General features: G+C 46.7%; 1 protein-coding gene across 2 annotated transcripts in view; it reads right to left on the reverse strand.

The window, feature by feature from the left end:
- GSPT1 (G1 to S phase transition 1) overlaps positions 1-16370 on the reverse strand; it is a 30756-nt gene extending 14386 nt beyond the window's left edge. The window contains exons 1-6 of one of the 2 annotated variants that reach the window (XM_032230827.1): positions 15801-16370; positions 5387-5431; positions 4083-4124; positions 3496-3720; positions 1338-1371; positions 434-511 (exon numbers count right to left, since the gene is read on the reverse strand). In XM_032230827.1, the coding sequence (XP_032086718.1) occupies positions 434-511; positions 1338-1371; positions 3496-3720; positions 4083-4124; positions 5387-5431; positions 15801-16146 (770 nt within the window). In that variant the 5' untranslated portion in view covers positions 16147-16370. Of the gene's footprint in view, positions 1-433; positions 512-1337; positions 1372-3495; positions 3724-4082; positions 4125-5386; positions 5432-15800 lie in introns of both variants that reach the window. The other variant, XM_032230826.1, reaches the window with a different exon arrangement.
- Positions 16371-18533: the final 2163 nt, after the last annotated feature.

Raw genomic sequence — 18533 nt, forward strand, 5'->3', positions numbered from 1 at the left:
TCAAGCAGGCAGGGGGCAGGTTTTAGAAATGATTACAGTTTTTAATTGGCATGACATCCATTCCTTGGGCAGACAATGCTCAGAGTGTCAGAAATATAATTCAGTGATTCTCAACCTTAAGAGGCGTGGACTTCAACTTCCAGAATCCCCCGAGAAAGTAAGCTTAGCACCCATGCAGCCCATTCACTTCTGCTCCCCCTTTTCCAGCTAGCTTCATAACTAAAGAACCTAGAAGTTGCATTTAGCCTGTTGCATCCGTTTTCCCTAATTTTTATCTTGATGTACAATTTATCTTGTCTTCCAAAGTGGGCAAGCTAGGTTCCAGTTCAAAGACTCAAGAGATTCAAGAAAGCTGGGTCAAGCACATCTGGAGGACATGAGGCTATCATCATTTAAAGTGGGTTAAAATTTTTAAAAAATGTAGGCTTCGTACCAGGTTTCTCTGTTTTTTTCTTTAGCTTCTCTTTCATATTTTTCAAGCGTTCTTTTATCAACCATGCCTGTCAAATACCTGAAAAGAATTTGGTGCGTGAGATATGAAGACGAAACACATGTAGAAAGCAGTTTCAGTAGAGTTGCAGGTTTTTTTTAAATTTAAAAAAGAGCAAGTACAGGTTTCCTTGACTTATGACCAGTCACTTAGTGAGCGTCTGACGTTATGATGGATCCTGCCCCAAAAGGCTCTTATAACCCAGTTCCAACATTCCAATGGCCCGCCCTGAAGTCACGTGACCAGATTTTGAGCGCTCGGCAACTGATCTGCATGTTGGATCATTTCCACTGCCCACAATTCCACAATGGTCACATAACCACAATTTAAAACAGGTTTGTTTTGTTTTACGCCGAGCATATTTTGCTGTACAACCACAGTGTTTGCTTAATGGCCACCACAAAAAGGTTGCAAGATTAGATTGGTCAGATGGGTGACCCATTTTGCAACTGTCACAACTTATGAACATAATGGGAAGGATCCATTATGCTTGTAAGTCGAAGAATAAGGAATGAAATGGCTTCAGTTGAAACCCCTTTGGCCAGTCGATAGTTTCAAGAACACACAGCTGCATATAAAGTGTTTTTTCTTCCCCCCAAAAAATTTCCTCAGAACAAATTGGGAAGATCAAGAGGTGACACATTACAAAAGTGGAGAGAACAGCAGTAATGCCTATCCATTTTTTCTAACAAGCTCTCACAAAAATGGAAACCTATTTTATAATAAAAGTGCTTCAGATGCAGTGTTCTTTGATTATAATTATACCTTTTGATTCAGACTAAAAGTCAATTTAAGGAAGCTTAAGATGACTGAATCGAGTATGTATTTGGGGAAAAAAATTACTTACATTATTTGCCCTCCAATTGTTGATTTTCCAGCATCTAAAAACAAGATAGACAAAAGATGTTTAAAATTAGCTTTTCGTGAGCAGCTAAGATATTTAATTCTTTTTTTGGAAAGGACTTGGTTTTCCCATCATCATATGCTTTTGTCCTATATAATCACAAGAGGGCTAATAACTTAGTATGGAATTCTTCTCTCTCTGAAGAAACATCTTGTTCATATTACATATTTGGGGAATTTCTGATAAGTAGCACTAATTCTACTACAATTGGTATGTGAACCATTTTTTAATCTATCAACGTGGTCTACCCATTTATGTCAACTAGCAGTTAAAAACAAGTTAATGGCACATAATCGATCAAACAAATCAGTTTTTTTCAGGAACTTAAAAAAAAAAACATTTAAACTGTGAAAAGCAAACCTATTCTATTCAGTTACAGGCATGCCACCTCTGGCTCAACAATGTTCCCGACCTAGAACTCCCTGCACCCTCAGCCAGCAAGAGGGACGCTGGGAAATTGCATGTCAACATCTGAAAGTCTACTTCTTTACTGTAATCCTTTAATACACCTAGAGATGCAAAGGAGCAGGACCATGCATTAGGTTGCAGTTCAAAGATTTACTGCTTAAGGCAGGGGTGTCAAACTCTATTTCATTGAGGGCTGCACCAGGGTTGAGTTTCACCTCGGGAGGACTGAGGGGGTGTGGCCAGTTCAACACCACTCGTGTCAGAAGCGCCTGGGGTGGACCGAGTGCACTGCCAGTGAAAAACAGAGCTCGGGCCGGTTCCGTTTTCGCTGGGCAGAGGGCTGCAGGAGGCTGTCGCAGCTGAAAACGGGACTTGGGAGAGGTGCAGGAGGCCTTCCCGAGCTCCGATTTTGCTGGCAGAGGCACCGGGTGCTGGTGTTTCCAGGGTGGCCCTGTGAGCCAGATCTAAGCACCCCGTTCGCAAAATGTGGCCCTTGAGTTTGATACCCCTGGCTTAAGCCTATACACAAGAATCTCGACAACTAAAGTGAATTGGTGCCACAGAAGGCACAAGAGAGTTCAAAAGGGGTTGGACTTGGGCTGTTTGTGGCAATGCAGCTACTCTAAACTGATCACATGCTTAACTCCACCCCCCGTTTTGCCTGCTTTTCTCCTGTAGATGATTAGGGAGCCAAGTCGAGAAGAAAAATAGGAACCACCTTTGGTGGGAAGGTCACAGCGTTCTGTGCGCCTTCAGGGTTAAGTCATGCCGGCCACATGACTACGGAGTCATCTTTGGACAGCGCTGGCTCTCTTTGGCTTTGAAACGGAGATGAGCACCGCCCCTAGAGTCGGGAACGACCAGCACACACGTGCAGGGGGAACCTTTACCTTTACAGAGAGAGATTCTCTCCTAATTTTAGGAATCACAGCTCTGAAAAAGTTACTTTATTCCCAAGCAATCTCTCCTCCTTGTGCCTCTTCTCGGAATCCAGCTAGAGCGCATTACCCTGGTCTACATTATCAATTATGACCACCATTCTGCAAAGACAGAAGCAAGCGGCACCAAAGAGAGAGACACACACACACAAACGTGAGCTAAGCAGAAAAAACAGGAACCACCTTCCCTCTCACGATTGAATCCGGTCCAAGGTAAAGCTAAGCATTTAATGCAGTCCAATTAGAGTCACTAGGAGGAGAGAGGTGTTATTATGATGGGGGAAATAATTCAGTACTTTCCCCAAATTTTACTGAAGAGGAACCAGTTTTGGTGAGCTATGTTGCCTGCATCTGGTCAAATGAGCTGCCACTCACAAAATGTTTTTAATTTGTTATATAAAAACATAACGTTATTTATGTTTTTAATAAAAATCGTTAGTTGGAAGTCCTGCTAGCAGATTCCTCATATTTCCCCCCCCACACAACTTTCTTTGGTTCAAAATCACATTTGTAATCTTCAGATGACTAAAGGAAAAGGTAAAGGTTCCCCTCGTACATATGTTCTCGTCGTTCCTGACTCTAGGGGGCGGTGCTCATCTCCGTTTCAAAGCTTAACTCCGGCCCCCCCCTCTGCCCCGTTTTTCCTGCTTTTCTCCTGTAGTAGATTAGGGAGCCAAGTCCGTGGAGAAACAGAAGGTAACAACGTCTGAATATTGGCTTCATAGTCGTCTCCGGGGCTCTCTAGAGGAACTTACCTACGTGTCCAATGAACACCACGTTCACATGTTCCTTCTTGGGAGCACCCGGGGGAGCCACCATGGATTTGGGTTTTGGCATCTCCTCCTCTTCCTCCGTCATCTCCTGGGTGCTCTCTTCGATGGGCCCCGCGTCACCGGAAGGGCCACTTGCTAATTCGGATTCAATGATTTCTTCTTTGTGGTCCCACGATTCCTCGGGAGACATTTCCGTTTCTCCATTTTCTACTGGGATGGAAGAAACCGTTACTTGACGGAGAGAAAGGCTTTTGATTGGCTTTCCCGGAAAGAGCTGGGCAAGAGAGGAGGTGGTTTAGCAAGGCTACAGAACAGGTGCCTGTTTTAAGTTCCACTTTTTATTTATTTTCCTCTGTCCCAGAGGTTTTTTTTTTGGGGGGGACACACATTTGAAACCTCACTTTTGCAGCAACCCCTTGGAGGCTGATTGTAAGTAAATAATGTAAAGCAAGCTACTATTCGTAAGGTTTGGCTATTTTAACACAGAAGCCCTTTTCCAACTACAGTGGTAGGAATGCTGAAAACAACCTCCAGACCATAAAAGTTTTTAGTAAACAGTGGTTTCTTACCAACTGGTTCGGAGATTTCCATACCAATGGCAATGTTTGACCCTAGAAGAATAGAAAGAAGCAGATTAAAGAGGCTGCATCAACTCAGTCGTCCCAGCTTGTGTTCTTTTTGAGCAGTGGACCAATCGTCATTTGTTCACTGCGCAGTCAGCCAGATGCTCAGACTGGATTTGGCATTTCTGCCCACCTCTAGAGTCAAATGCGGAGGGTTGGCGCTGTTGCAGTGATACTCGCAGGATGTCAGCTGGGTGAAGCAAGAGTTGCCTTTCGCAACTGACTAATCGTCAATGCCAAGGGTGGTCAAGAGGTGCTCCAATCGTTTTGGGATTGCGCCCAAGGCTTCTATGACTACTGGCACTGTAATTACCATTATTTATTAAATGCATATGCTGCCCATCTCACTGTCAAGCAACTCTGGGTGGTTTACAACACAACACAAGCAAAAATATAAAACATTCCATTAACAAAAATGAGCTAAGATAGGAACCTGTTGTGGCCCAGCAGGAGCCGTTGGAGCTGCCACCAGACTCCGACAGCGAGGGGCCCTCTGAGTTGGCTCTGGAGGATATGGAGGACCCTGGACAGGGTTCTGACTCCGAGCAGGGTGCACAGATTGGCCACCAGGAGGCACCTGAGCCTTGGACCAGTGGAGAGGAGACAAGGGAGAGTGAGCCGGAGGCCAGTAGTGAGTTGTTCCTGGATGCACGCCATCGAAGAGCTACTAGGCATCAGGAACAATTGCGCAATTACAGGAGGTTATTGTACTCAGCTGGTGGTCATTAGGCTCCTCTCCAGACTATAAAAAACTACTTGTGCACACGCCCCTTTGCAGAAGTCAACGCAGGAATTGAATGTCGGAGGACAGTACTGTGAGCTTGGCAGGCTGGATTGCTGCCAAGCCTTATCTGTGTTTATTGCTGCCCGAGTTTGTCTAAGTTGCTGCCAAGGTCCTTATCTGTTTGTTATGCTTGGCTTTCAGCCACCAAGGTTTTGGTTTCTTGCTATTAAAGTACATTCCAGTTAAGCTTGTCTCGGCAGTCGTTACTGGATGGAGGAGGGAGTCAGAACAGGAAGAACCAGTACACAACGGGATGGGGAAGGGTCTTCTTTTTAATTCACTAGCCACCTCCAACATGAAATACCTGCATTGGTGCCCCAAGCCAGGTACTGTGGTCCTTTCAGAAGGCCAAGAGTGGGTGGGCAGGTCTCACTTAGAGGACCTATGGTGTTCTAGATTGCTTCTAACTGTGTGAAGGCTCCACAAATTTGTTTCACACAAACACGCACAAAAGATAACATGTTACCTTCACAAGACGGCAGGTCTTCTTGTGACGATTCTGCCGAGGCCCCTTCAAAAAAGAAAAAAATCGACACTGAAATCAGTATTTGATGCAACTCCAGGGAAAAACTGGAGAACAAAACTAGCCACTGTTCAGAAGGAAAAGCGAAGCTGGTGTGATCTTCTCCTATTCTTTGAATAGTCAGGACTCTGAAATCAAGAGGACAATTGGAATCCTTACCAAGCATTTATTTATTTTTTTAAATAAAAGGTTACGCAGCTCATCTCACCTATAAGGGCGGCTTATAAATTATAAAACAGGTCAGAAAATAAAACGCTGAAACATTAGAACTAGTCAGATTAAACTTTTGAAAACTACTGTATTTTTTGGAGTATAGGGTGCACCGGGATTTTGAAGAGGCAAATTAAAAAGGAAAGTTTTTGCACTCTGCAGACCTCCCAAAAATGGCCCCTTTTTTGTGAAAACAGGCCCATTTCTTTTTTTAAAAAAAGGACATGAATAGCTTTTAGGAGGCTTATAGAGTGCTGGTGGGGGCTACCCCCCCCCAAACAAGCAAAAAACAGCCTGTTTCTTGTGAAAATGGGCCCATTTTTTGTCAAAAAAGGGCAGGCATAGCCTTTAGTAGGCTTACAGAGTGCTTCTGGAGGCTGGGGCAAAATTGAGCAAAAAACAGCCCATTTTCCCCTCATTTCTGCCCTCCCCAGCCCCCAGGAACTCTCTGCAAGCCTCCTAAAGGCTATGCAGGGCCATTTTGGTGAAGGGGCGGTGTTTCGGGAGGCCAAAAATGCTGTACTCAGTGTATAAGATGCACCCAGAGTTTCCACCTTTTTTTTTTGAGGGAAAAAAGTGCGTCTTATACTCATAAAAATACGGTACACTTAAACCAGAACTCAGAGATGGATGGGGACGACGTTTTCTTATCCCATCATTAACGTAAAACCAGGCAATCTTACGGGCGTAGCAGGAGGAATAAACCAGACCACAACATGAAACCTGCTTCTCTAGATATTGCTGACTTATACCTTCCAGCGTTCCTCGTAATTGTCTATGTTGCTTAGGGCTGCAGGGGTTTTGCCGCTAAGTAACACCTAAAAGGCTGTCGGTTCCCCAGAATGGTTCAAAGCACGAAATTAAACACCTCCAAGGTCTTCCTTGTGCGTGTCTTTGAACAGGGGGGGAAAACCCAGTTTCACTACCGCTCACTGAAGTATAAATAATCACCATCTCCTGTTTTCTCTGTGGCCAATTTGTTTGCAAGCATGGCATGCAGAAAGCTACCCAACTGACCTATGTGGGCTCAAACTGGGCTCAAGGCACTATTCCTAGCAATTCTGTCCAAAGCAGTCTAGCTATCAGTGAAACAGGATGACAAGGCTGGAAGGGGCCTTGGAAGTCTTCTAGTTCAGGGGTCACCAACCTTTCGGACCTCAGGAACCACTAAATTCATAATTTTAAATCCCGCAGATCACTCATATGATCTGTCTAATGACCGGCTGGGTGGGTGTGGCTAGGTGGCCATGTGACTGGGTGGGCATGGCCAACTTGATGTCCTCACATCAAGGGGCGCCTCACCAGTCTCTACTCACTCATCCTCTCCCAGCCGCTCCTCGCCTGCCTGCCCGGGCTCCTTAGGGCCCCAACAGGAAGCAGTTGCTGGAGCTAAGCAGCCACCAGGAGAAAAAGTTGGCAAAAGAGCTCAGTTCAAATTGGATCTGACTGAGAAGGAGGCTCAGCAGAAGCACCTCACTGAGGACTAGGAGCATAGGCTTTCCTGGCAGAGGGAAGGCCTGCAGGAGTGCAAGGCCAGGGATTGGCCCCTGGAGGCTCAGCGGGCTGAGATGGTCAGCCAGTTCCAGGCCATGATGCAGTCCCACTGGAACGAGGCCCTCTGGCTCCGCCACCAGCGGCTCTTCCCTCCAGCCTTCGCCCAAAGCCCCGCACCAGGAGGCTGAAGCAGACCCCAAGTCAGAATTTCTGGCCCCCTCCGACCTACACAAAAAAACCCCAAAGGGGGAGACTCTCTGCAGCAACACAAGCGTTGATTGCACGCATCCGGCCCAGGGGGCGTAGTTTGAGGACCCCTGATTTAGTGCGATATAAAAAAAATGCAAATAATTTTTCTGCGGACCACCAGTGATCCACGGATCATCAATTGGTGACCACTGTTCTAGTTCAACCCTCTGCGCCTGTCCCCAACCTTTTTGGTGCTAGGGACCAGTTTCATGGAATTAACTCTTGACAACTACCAAGGCAGGAGGATTATGACTCCATATTCTTTTGGAAGAGCAGAATAAAAGTTACATCAACTCTGTTGAAAGGCAAGATGTGTGCGACATATTAGAAGCAGCCATGCTGTAAATAAATTCTGTTAAGTAGCTCTGTGTGTGACTATTGCACAACCTGACTGCAATAAATACTTAAATCTTTCCATTCTCTTTGTAGAGGAATTTTTTTGGTACAAACAGTGGACACATGTCCTACCCAACTTGTAAAAAAGGCATTTGCTTCCTCTATGTAAAGATCAGCGAGTTTGAATTGAAGCTCTTCCTCCATTTTCAGACCATCTAAGGATAATATTCCTATTTGTTTTCAGAACTTAATTAATGGACACGTGTGTGTTATATAAATACCTGCAGTTTATGATGGGCTAAGACTCAGGGAGATCCAGATTCAAAATGCCAAGATGCCAAAATGCCCATGGGTGTCAGCCAAATCCATCTCACACGCTTGTGAGGATAACACAAAGTGATCAAAGCACATCAGCCCCCAGTGTTTATGTCGATGCAACAAACGGATAACAACAAATGAAAACTAACAACAGTTCTACCATGAAAATATAAGCCCCAATTGAGGAATACTTGTCAGAAGACCAGTGAGATTAAACATGGAACGTGGAAATTTAGACCAGACGGCTGATTTCAGACATCAATTCGAAGCAGGGACTAGTACATCAATTAGGTGTGGCTGTTTTTAAAGCTGTGGAACATGTGTACTACCACTGATGTTCCAGAGAGGGTTCATAAGATGTTCAAGTACAAATGGAAATTTTGTGCTTTTCCTGGAGAAGGAAAGGCCTGGTTATTTGGATCAGGTTTTTTTTTAAAATGCAATTCTGATTTATTTATTTTTTAAGCAGGTTATTCCTTCCCAGCTCTAAGGAAAAAGCTTTCTAAAAATACTGCCCACAAAACAGCCGGAATTTATCTAGGCAATCGCCAGGAATTAAGACTGACTTGAAGGCAAAAGGAAAAACAACAAATTCCAAACCTTTCTAACGGGTTAGAAATGGTTTTGAAAAAAAAGCACATCTAATAAGAACCTGGGCTGATATAGTTTTCTAAACACAAGATTCCCAAAGACGTCAATTTGGCCTAGTGGTAAAGGCAGGAGACTCTGGGTTCAAATTCTGCCTTAGCCATGACAAGGGGCGGGATTACTTGTTATTAGGGGGAAAATAGGAGGAGGAAGGCGCTACTGAAACTTTGGTCACTAAATGAATGGTTGTTAAGTCGAGGACCATCTGTAGTTCCCATCCTCAAAGACATGATGTGACCTCTGATAAAAACTTCTACTTACATAGGTATAGGCAGTTTTCACTAAGAGCCGGCATATGTGTAACTTTCAGTTAGCAATTGGCTGGGTCTACATAGAGACAGAAACACATCTTTTTATAGGGACGTGGTGGCTAGGTGACTAAGATGCTGAGCTTCTCGATCAGAAAGGTTGGCAGCTTGACGGTTCGAATCCCCAGTGCGGCCTAATGGAGTGAGCTCCCGTTATTTGTCCCAGTTTCTGCCAACCAAGCAGTTCGAAAGCACGTAAAAAAATGCAAGTAGAAAAATAGGGATCACCTTTGGTGGGAAAGTAACAGAGTTCCGTGCGTCTTCAGGGTTAAGTCATGCCGGCCACATGACCACGGAGACATCTTCGGACAGTGCTGGCTCCCTTTGGCTTTGAAACGGAGATGAGCACCGCCCCCTAGAGTTGGGAACGACTAGCACATACGTGCAGAGGGAACCTTTACCTTTACAGAGAGAGATTATCTCCTAATTTTAGGAATCATGAAAAAGTTACTTTATTCCCAAGCAATCTCTCCTCCTTGTGCCTTTTCTTAGAATCCAGTTAGAGAGCATTACCCTGGTCTACATTATCAATTATGACCGCCATTCTGCAAAGACAGAAGCAAGTGGCACCAAAGAGACAGACAGACAGACAGACACACACACACACACAAAGCAGAAAAACAGGAACCACCTTCTCTCTCACGATTGAATCCGGTCCAAGGTAAAGCTAAGCAGTTAATGAAGTCCAATTAGAGTCACTAGGAGGAGAGAGGTGTTATTATGATGGGGGAAATAACTCAGTACTTTCCCCAAATTTTACTGAAGAGGAACCAGTTTTGGTGAGCTGTGTTGCCTGCATCTGGTCAAATGAGCTGCCACTCACAAAATGTTTTTAATTTGTTATATAAAAACATAACATTATTATGTTTTTAATAAAAATTGTTAGTTGGAAGTCCTGCTAGCAGATTCCTCATATTTCCCCCCCCTCACTTTCTTTGGTTCAAAATCACATTTGTAATCTTCAGATGACTAAAGGAAAAGGTAAAAGTTCCTCTCGCACATATGTGCTTAACGTTTCCGACTCTAGGGAGCAGTGCTCATCTCCGTTTCAAAGCCGAAGAGCCAGCGCTGTCCGAAGACGTCTCTGTGGTCATGTGGCCGGCATGATTCAATGCCGAAGTCGCACGGAGCGGCGTTACCTTCCCACCAAAGCTGGTCCCTATTTTTCTACTTGCATTCTTTACCTGCTTTCGAACTGCTAGGTTGGTAGAAGCTGGGACAAATAACAGGAGCTCATTTCGTTACACGGCGCTAGGGATTCGAACCGCCGAACTTTCTGATCGACAAGCTCAACATCTTAGCCAGTGCGTCCCTTTCAGATGACTATCTGCTCCCAAAACAGATTACAATCGGTCAGCAACTTACTGACCCTGAATAGACGAGAAATGCTGATTTAGCGGATAGGACTGCAGAAAGTACATACATTCCGACTTGGGATGAATTTCTGGTCACCTGCGGCTCTTGTCCCACCAAGGATCATTAAATCCCATCCTCCCTTACTTCTGCAACCTGTGGGGCACCCCAGTGCCAATCTGTTTAAGGGCTAAGCCGTGTGCTTCCACACTCTTATCAGAGGTGCAGCCTGTGTTTCTGTACACTGCTTGATAACAGGCCTTTCATGTGTCACCAGGAGTAATGCGGTCAGCAATTAAACCGGTATCTTATGTTCAACATGGGAGTAAAAGGGATGCCAGACCTGTTGCTACCCTGAGATTGCAGCAAACACATGTGCAAATTTTGCAGTGTAGAGCAGATGGCATCTAACTTGCCTTGGGTAACTTAGAATAACAGAGCTGTAAGGGACCTTGGAAGTCATCTAGTCGAACCCATTGCTGAAGCAAAGGACGCTAGAGCATTTCCGGCAATTGGCTGTCCACTCTCTTGTTAAAAGCCTCCAGTGATGGAATACTCCAAACTCCTGAAGACAAGCCGTCCCATTGGTTGATTTGTTTTCACTGTCAGGAAATTTCCCCTTAATTCTAAGTTGGATCGATCCCTCCTTGATTAATTCCCTTGGGTTTTCTTCTTGTCTTGCCTCTTTGGCAAATAGGTCCCATAAAAAGAAACTCACATAGGATTTATATCTGCATCCTTAAGTGTCATTCTAAGGTTTTATTTTAGCCTTGAGACTCGTGCCCATGGGAGTGACTAAATCAAACGTGTGTGTGTTTACTATCCTCACACTTGGCAGAGGTGTGCAAAATGTTAGGATGCGTGGAATTTCACGAAAGCTTCTGTTGGGAGTGCAAAAAAGGGAAGAAGGGGAGGCTTAAATGTGTTCTAGAAACATTTTTAAGTCGGTAATGGAGTGCTTCCACTTAGAATACTTTTACTTCAAACTCAGAAAGCTTAAAGGTAAAGGTTCCCCTCGCACATATGTGCTAGTCATCCCCGACTCTAGGGGGCAGTGCTCATCTCCGTTTCAAAGGCAAAGAGCCAGCGCTGTCCAAAGACGTCTCCATGGTCATGTGGCCGGCATGACTTAATGCTGAGGCGCACGGAACGCCGTGATGTTCCCATCAAAGGTGGTTCCTATTTTTCTACTTGCATTTTTTACATGCTTTCGAACTGCTAGGTTGGCAGAAACTGGGACAAGGCACGGGAGCTCACTGTTATACGGTGCTAGGGATTTGAACTGCCGAACTGCTGACCTTTCTGACCAACAAGCTCAGCGTCTTAGCCACTGAGCCACCCTTCAGAAAGCTTGCAAAATGCTAAATCAGTGGTTTCGTATTAAAAACAAGGCATTTCACAAAATGTCTTCAGGAACGGAGCTATTCCGCGCGCAGATGGGATACCTGTGCTTTGGATGTCCCTCAAAAGACAACACTTGGAAGAATTCTGTCTCGTGGAGATCAAACAACAGGGTAATGCAAGCAAGCGGCTAAATAAATGGTCTCACTGGGAGACTTTCTCCCCGAAGCAACAGTTAAAGTAGGGCACCTCCAAGCAGTTTGCTAAATATTTAATAAAGTTAATAAAAGCATGAAGCCCTGGATTCCAATATTTTAAAGACCCGTACTGGGTTATAACGAGCCAGAAATCTCCAACTTGAATGAAATGTTGGATTCAGTTTCTCTGCTCGTTCAGATGCTGGCAAGATTAAAAAATAAATAAAATAGAAATGATTGGGCAGTCTCCAGAAGTATGCTTGCACAATCCTGATAAGCATAGGAACCAGATCAACAGATAATCTGACATTAAAGAAAAAAAAGAGAGCCAGCTAATCAGGTCTCTAAAAGTAAAGGTTCCCCTCACACATATGTGCTAGTTGTTCCCAACTCTCGGGGGCGGTGCTCATCTCAGTTTCAAAGCTGAAGAGCCAGCACTGTCCAAAGACATCTCTGTGTGACCGGCATGACTCAATGCCGAAAGCGCACGGAACAGGCGCACGGAACACCGTTACCTTCCCACCAAAGGTGGGTCCTATTTTTCTACTTGCATTTTTTACGTGCTTTCGAACTGCTAGGTTGGCAGAAGCTGGGACAAGTCACGGGAGCTCCCTCCGTTATGCAGTGCTAGGGATTCGAACCGTTGAACTGCCGACCTTCCTCATCGACATGCTCAGAGTTCTTAGCCATTGAGCCGTCAGGGTATAATGGATTTCTTTACATATCTAACTTACTGAAGAGTTTGCCCCATAAAACAAATGCTTATTTCAAATCTTATTAGCCACCCAACTCTAATCGATTCTGGGCAGCGTACAAATCTAGTTTTGTAAAAACAAACTCAACTAGAAAACACTTCATCGGCCAAAGAGCCCAGACTAAAATGATGTAATAAACAAAATCAACCGAACAGGGACCCTAGGCAAATAATAAAACATCAACTCCAGACCTGGGACCAAACCAAGGTTTTCAAGACTTTCTGGAACTCTAGGAGACATGATGCTGCCCTTATTCATACAAATAAATCAAGGTGGCGAACATATCCAACAAAACGGCCCTTCTCCTATTTTCCCCAATACAACCCTGTGAAGTTGATTGGATTGAGAGAGCCAGCCAGATGGCTTTCATGCTCTTATCTTGTTCTGACCAAGGCTTCCCAAGAGCATGAAGCAAACTCCTGATCCCCCCCACAAAAAAAATGATTAATTGACTGTGAGTTCTGCTCATACACCTCCAGCAAAATCTTTCCAGGGTGGATTTACAGTCACAGACCTTCTCTGGCTTGGAGAGCTGTCTTGGCCACTGAGCCACCGCGTCCCTTCCTGAGCCTAATCTTATCTCAAAGGCAGTGAGTTTTACAGCAAAGGGGCGGGGGGAGAAGTGTTATGGGAAAAGTCAAGAAAAAGGATCACGAACCAAATCTCTTACTGAAGAGTGGCTTGAGAAGAAGAACAGGGGTGTCCAAACTTGGCAACTTTAAGACTTAGGGACTTCAACTCCCAGAATTCCCCAGCCAGCTATGCTGGCTTGAGAATTCTGGGAGTTAAAGTCTGCAAGCTATGCTGGCTGGAGAATTCTGGGAGTTGAAGTCCACAAGTCTTAAAGTTGCCAAGTTTGAAGACTTCTGATGGAAGAGTCCTCTGAGTGGTTTCACAGCAACGGTTGAGACTACCAGGAAATACTCCCCACCCCACCCCCAACTCTCTCTACTGGCAAAAGAAAGGTGACATCTCCACCATTCAAGATTGCATCACCGGCCATGAGGGTGCTGCTGCTCTCTGAGTCATTCCTTGGCTCAGCCATTGCAAGTAGAGACGCCTGAATTGCTCTTCTTCTACTATCACAAGCAGGGGAACCTGTCTGGCAAGAATCACCCGGAGGCTCTACCATCCCAAGCTCTACCATCCCAACGCTTGCTCGAGGCAGAAAACGTCCCCCGGAAAGTCCTGGCCTTGATGACCAGAGAAAGGGCCTCCCCACCACTGTTCAAAACGTCCTGCTAGGAGGATCATTCGGCTTTTTTTTTTTAAAAAAAATCCCCGCTCTCTTTCTCTTCTGACAAGGGTGGCAAAATGGGTAAGAACTAGGTCAAGCTGTGGGTTTCTCCCTTGGGGAGTTTCGGAGTGCAACCCCAATCACGCCACTTTGGCAGAGGCCCAGCAAAGATGGGTCAAGCGATCTTGGAAGCAACCAGCTGTCTACTCTACTTCTCAGAAGGGAAAGGAGCAGGAAGGCCAGCCTCTCCCAGCCAGTTCGTCTTCAGGCCAAGCGGTTATTCTTCGTCCTGGATTTAGACCAGCGGTGTCCAACCTCTGCAACTTTTAAGACTTGGGGTCTTCAACTCCCAGAATTGAACCAGAGGTGTCCAATCTTAGTAACTTTAAGACTTGGGGGTCTTCAACTCCCAGGATTTCTCTGCCAGTTGAGCACCCCTGGTTTAGTTAAGGGAACTGTGGCTGGGGAATTCTGGGAGTCGAAGTCCCCCAGTCTTAAACTTGCCAAGGTTGGACATCCCTTGACCTACCTTGCAGGGTTGTTGATGGACAACCCCAGAGGGGAATCCTTTCTCTGCTGAGCTGCCTTTTTTGTGGGGGGGGGGGAGAAACTCCATCTTGTTAGCAACCTTTTCAAAACCTTTAGAAGCAACTACCCTCTTCCAGGCCGACTCCAATATATTCTGGGGGAGGGAAGGGGCAGCACCCCATATATATGCTCTTGGGGTGGAGGGGAATGCCAGGTTGGCATCCCATAATGGCTCTTGGGAAGGGGAGGGGGGGCCTCTCTGACTCAGGTAACCTTCCTTACAAGGTTCTTGTTGGGTGTGTGTGGAGAATTCAAAGAGAGACCCTTAAAAAGACCGAAGACTGCCTGAACCCCAAGGAAGAGGGCAATAATGGGGAAGGGGTTGGCTTAGGCAGCCTTAATTGGGTAGGGGGGACTTTAGAAAGGTGCCCCTGAATCCAATCAAAAGAGGAACTTAAACACTGAAAGGACCCCCAAGAACTGCCTGGGCAATAATGGGGAGGTCTGTATTTAATAATGGGCGTGTGTTTTTAATGAAGGTGGGGTGTTTAATAATGGGGGTGTCTTAGGGAGCCTAATTGAGCAGGTTTTTTTTTTAGAAAGGTGCTCCTGAATGGGGGAGGGGGATTAAAAGACTGAAGTGCCTGGGTAATAATGGAGGGTGCTTAATAATGGGGGGGGGGTCTTTGGCAGCCTAATTGGGCAGGGGGGGCTTTAGAAAGGTGTCCTTGAATCCCATCGGGAGGGAATTTAAGGACTGAAGAACTGCTTGGGCAATAACTGGGGGGGGTTGTTTAATAATGGGGGGGTCTTAGGCAGCCTAATTGGGCAATAATGGGTGTGTGTGTGTTTAATAATGGGGGGGGGGGGGTCCTTAGGCAGTCTACTTGGGCAGAGGGGGCTTTAGAAAGGTGTCCCTGAATCCCATCGGGAGGGAATTTAAAGACTGAAGAACTGCTTGGGCAATAATTGGGGGGTTGTTGTTTAATAATGGGGGGGGGTCTTAGGCAGCCTAATTGGGTAGGGTTTTTTTTACAAAGGTGCCCCTGAATCCCATTGGGGGTGAATTAAAAGACTGAAGGGAACCCCAAGAACTGCCTAGGCAATAATTGGGGGGGGGTGTTTAATAATGGGGGGGTCTTAGGCAGCCTAATTGGGTAGGTTTTTTTTTTAGAAAGGTGCCCCTGAATCCCATTGGGGGGGGAGTAAAAGACTGAAGGGACCCCCCCCCCCCCAAGAACTGCCTGGGCAATAATGGGGGGCGGGGGGGTGTCTTAGGCAGCCTTAATTGAGGGGAGGAGGACGGGCCTTTAGCAAAGTGCCCCGGAAGGACTGAGCCCCCCCTCCCCCCCGTCCAGTGTCGGGCCGTTCCGCGGGGCTCACCGTGTGTCAGCGACGGGGCTGTCGGCGTGGGCAAGCCCGGCGGGGGCGACGGGGCCGTCGGCGTGGCGGGCTGTCCCGGGCCTCCTCTCAGGAAAGCCGGCACGAACTCGGCGGCGTGGACGTTGGGCACGAAGGGCTTGGCGTTGACGTTGAGGTGCCGGCTGAAGGCCGCGCCCAGCAGCTGCTCCTCCTCCGACTCCTCCGACTCCAGTGGGGCCGAACCGGGCGCCGCCGCGGCTTCCTCGTCCCCGGCGGCGGCTGAGGCGGCGTTCCCGGGCTCGAGGTCCGCTTGGTCCCAGCAATCGGGCGCCGAGTCGCTGCTGCTCCCGCTGCCGTTCGCCTCCATTTTGTGCGCCCGGCCCCTCGCGAGCCTCTCTGCTGCGGCCCAAGCGCCTCCCCGGCGGGGAAGGGAGGGAGGAAAGGCGCGGAGAGGCGGCGGCGGCGAGCGACGAGCGACCAGCTGAGGCGGCGGCGACCCCGGTCCTTCGCTTCGGCCACGCTCCGCGTGTGCCCCACCGCCCCGACGCAGTATGGCCACCCTCGGTTGCCGTACGCCTCGTCTCCCGTGCGCAGGCGCGGGGAGGGCCGCTTGGACGCTCGGTAGTCCTGAGTCCGCGCGTCAGCCCTTGCGACGCGTGGGCGCCCGCCGGTCCGAGGACTACAATTCCCGAAAGGCGCCGCGCCGCCCAGTTGGACACTGGGAAGCCGATCCGCACGGGAAGCACAACTCGCTGCCTTTCTTTTTCTTTCCGCTCCCTCCCTCCCTCCCTGGCGCTGGCGTGGATTCCTCCAAGTTCTGTGCAAAAACTACAATCCCCAGCAGGCATCGCGCGGGTCCTTGCCTTGCGCACGCGCTTTCTTTCTCCCTCCCCCCCCCCCGAGAAAGAGAAACGATGGGAATTTCTGTTGCAAAGGAGAGATCAGAATCGTAGGACAAAGTTGGAAGGGACCACGGAGGCCATCTAGTCCAACCTCCTGCTCAAGCAGGAGACCTTTACAGAATCATAGAAGGACAGAGTTGGAAGGGACCATCGAAGCCATATAGTTCATGCAGGAGACCCTTACAAAATCATAGAATCACAGAGCTGGAAGAGACCTCGGAGGTCATCTAGTCCAACCCCCTGCTCAAGGAAGAGACCATTGTAGATTCATAGAAGGACAGAGTTGGAGGGGACCTTGGAGATCTAAGGCTACGGCAAGGAAGTGGGAGTTGAGTGGTGGTGGGATGTATTTGATGGAAATTGCATCAAAAAAGGGAGAGACTGAATGAGCCTTGTCACCGAGGAAGGAGAAGAATAAAATGTTTTGCAAGTCTGTTAAGTGGTTACACTTATTTTGTTTTTTTTAATTTCTCACTCGCCTTTCCTTGAACAAGTCTTTTTCTTATATTTTATCCTTACAGCAGCCCTGCGAGGTAGGTTAGGCTGAACGATAGTGGCTGTTTGCCGGCCTTGCTAATTCAATGTTCAATGAAATTTCAGTTTACTTAAAACACATCCAAAGTTTACTCATGCCGGTCCTGAAAATGGTGTTGAGTAAACTGTGGTTCACTGAACACATCAGCATGCTTTAAGAACCGACTGAATCATGGTTCGCTGAGCGCTTTTAAATAAGTGATCCGCCGTCATTTACAAATCACAATGGCAGGGATTTAGGTATTGTGCTCAGCCAAAGTTCAAACGAAGCGTGTTTTGACACTGTGATATAGTAGTAGTAGTAAAACCATGTAGTTTATTGAGTAAACGGATTTTTCAGGCTTTTCAAGTATAATATAGAAGAGAAGAGAATTCTTCACTGGCCAAGTGTGATTGGACACACAAGGAATTTGTCTTTGGTGCATATGCTGTCAGCGTACATAAGGATAAAAAATACATTCATCAAGAATAAAAAGATACAACACTTATGGATAGACAAGGTTACTATTAAGCTATCAAATCGTACTAGGAAACAAATAAAAAAACTATAAATTGAAAGCAACATGGTTACGGTCATAAGTGGGGAGAGATAGATACTAGGAAGGAAGAATAGTAATACAGTCTTAGTAAATTATTTGACAGTGTTGTGGGAATTTGTTAAGCAGAGTGATGGCGTTCAGGGGAAAAAAACTGTCCTTTTGTCTAGTTGTTCTGGTGTGCAGTGCCCTAAAGTGTCATTTCGAGGGGAGAAGTTGAAACAGTTTATGTCCAGGATGTGAGGGGTCTGTAGATATTTTCACAGCCCTCTTTCTGGCTTGTGCAGTATACTGGTCCTCCATGGAAGGCAGGTTGGTAGCCATTGAGAATTGGGAAGAAAACTTTCATGAATGTCACCGGTTGCTGTTTGTCACCATCCCAGCCAGCTTCTGACCAGCAAATCAAGGGGGGGGGGGAGGAAACGGGACTGGATTTTATTTCACTGTGTGATTTACCTGACAATTGTGGTAGAAAAGTCAAAAAAAGTAGGTATGACTCACTTAATATCCACTTGCTTATTCACAAAAAGTTCATTATTGACTTATGGCTGTAAGTCAAGGATTACCTGTAGCTAAAGGTTCCCTTACAGAGCCGAGGTGGCACAGTGGGTAGAGTGCAGTACTGCAGGTCACTTCAGCTGACTGCTATCTGCAGTTCAGTGGTTCAAATCTCACTGGCTCAGGGTTGTCTCAGCCTTCCATCCTTCCGAGGTGGGTAAAATGAGGACCCAGATTGTGGGGGCGATAGGCTGACTCTGTAAACCGCTTAGAGAGGGCTGTGA

The sequence above is a fragment of the Thamnophis elegans genome, chromosome 14, assembly GCF_009769535.1.
Source record: "Thamnophis elegans isolate rThaEle1 chromosome 14, rThaEle1.pri, whole genome shotgun sequence".
Taxonomy (NCBI): domain Eukaryota; kingdom Metazoa; phylum Chordata; class Lepidosauria; order Squamata; family Colubridae; genus Thamnophis; species Thamnophis elegans.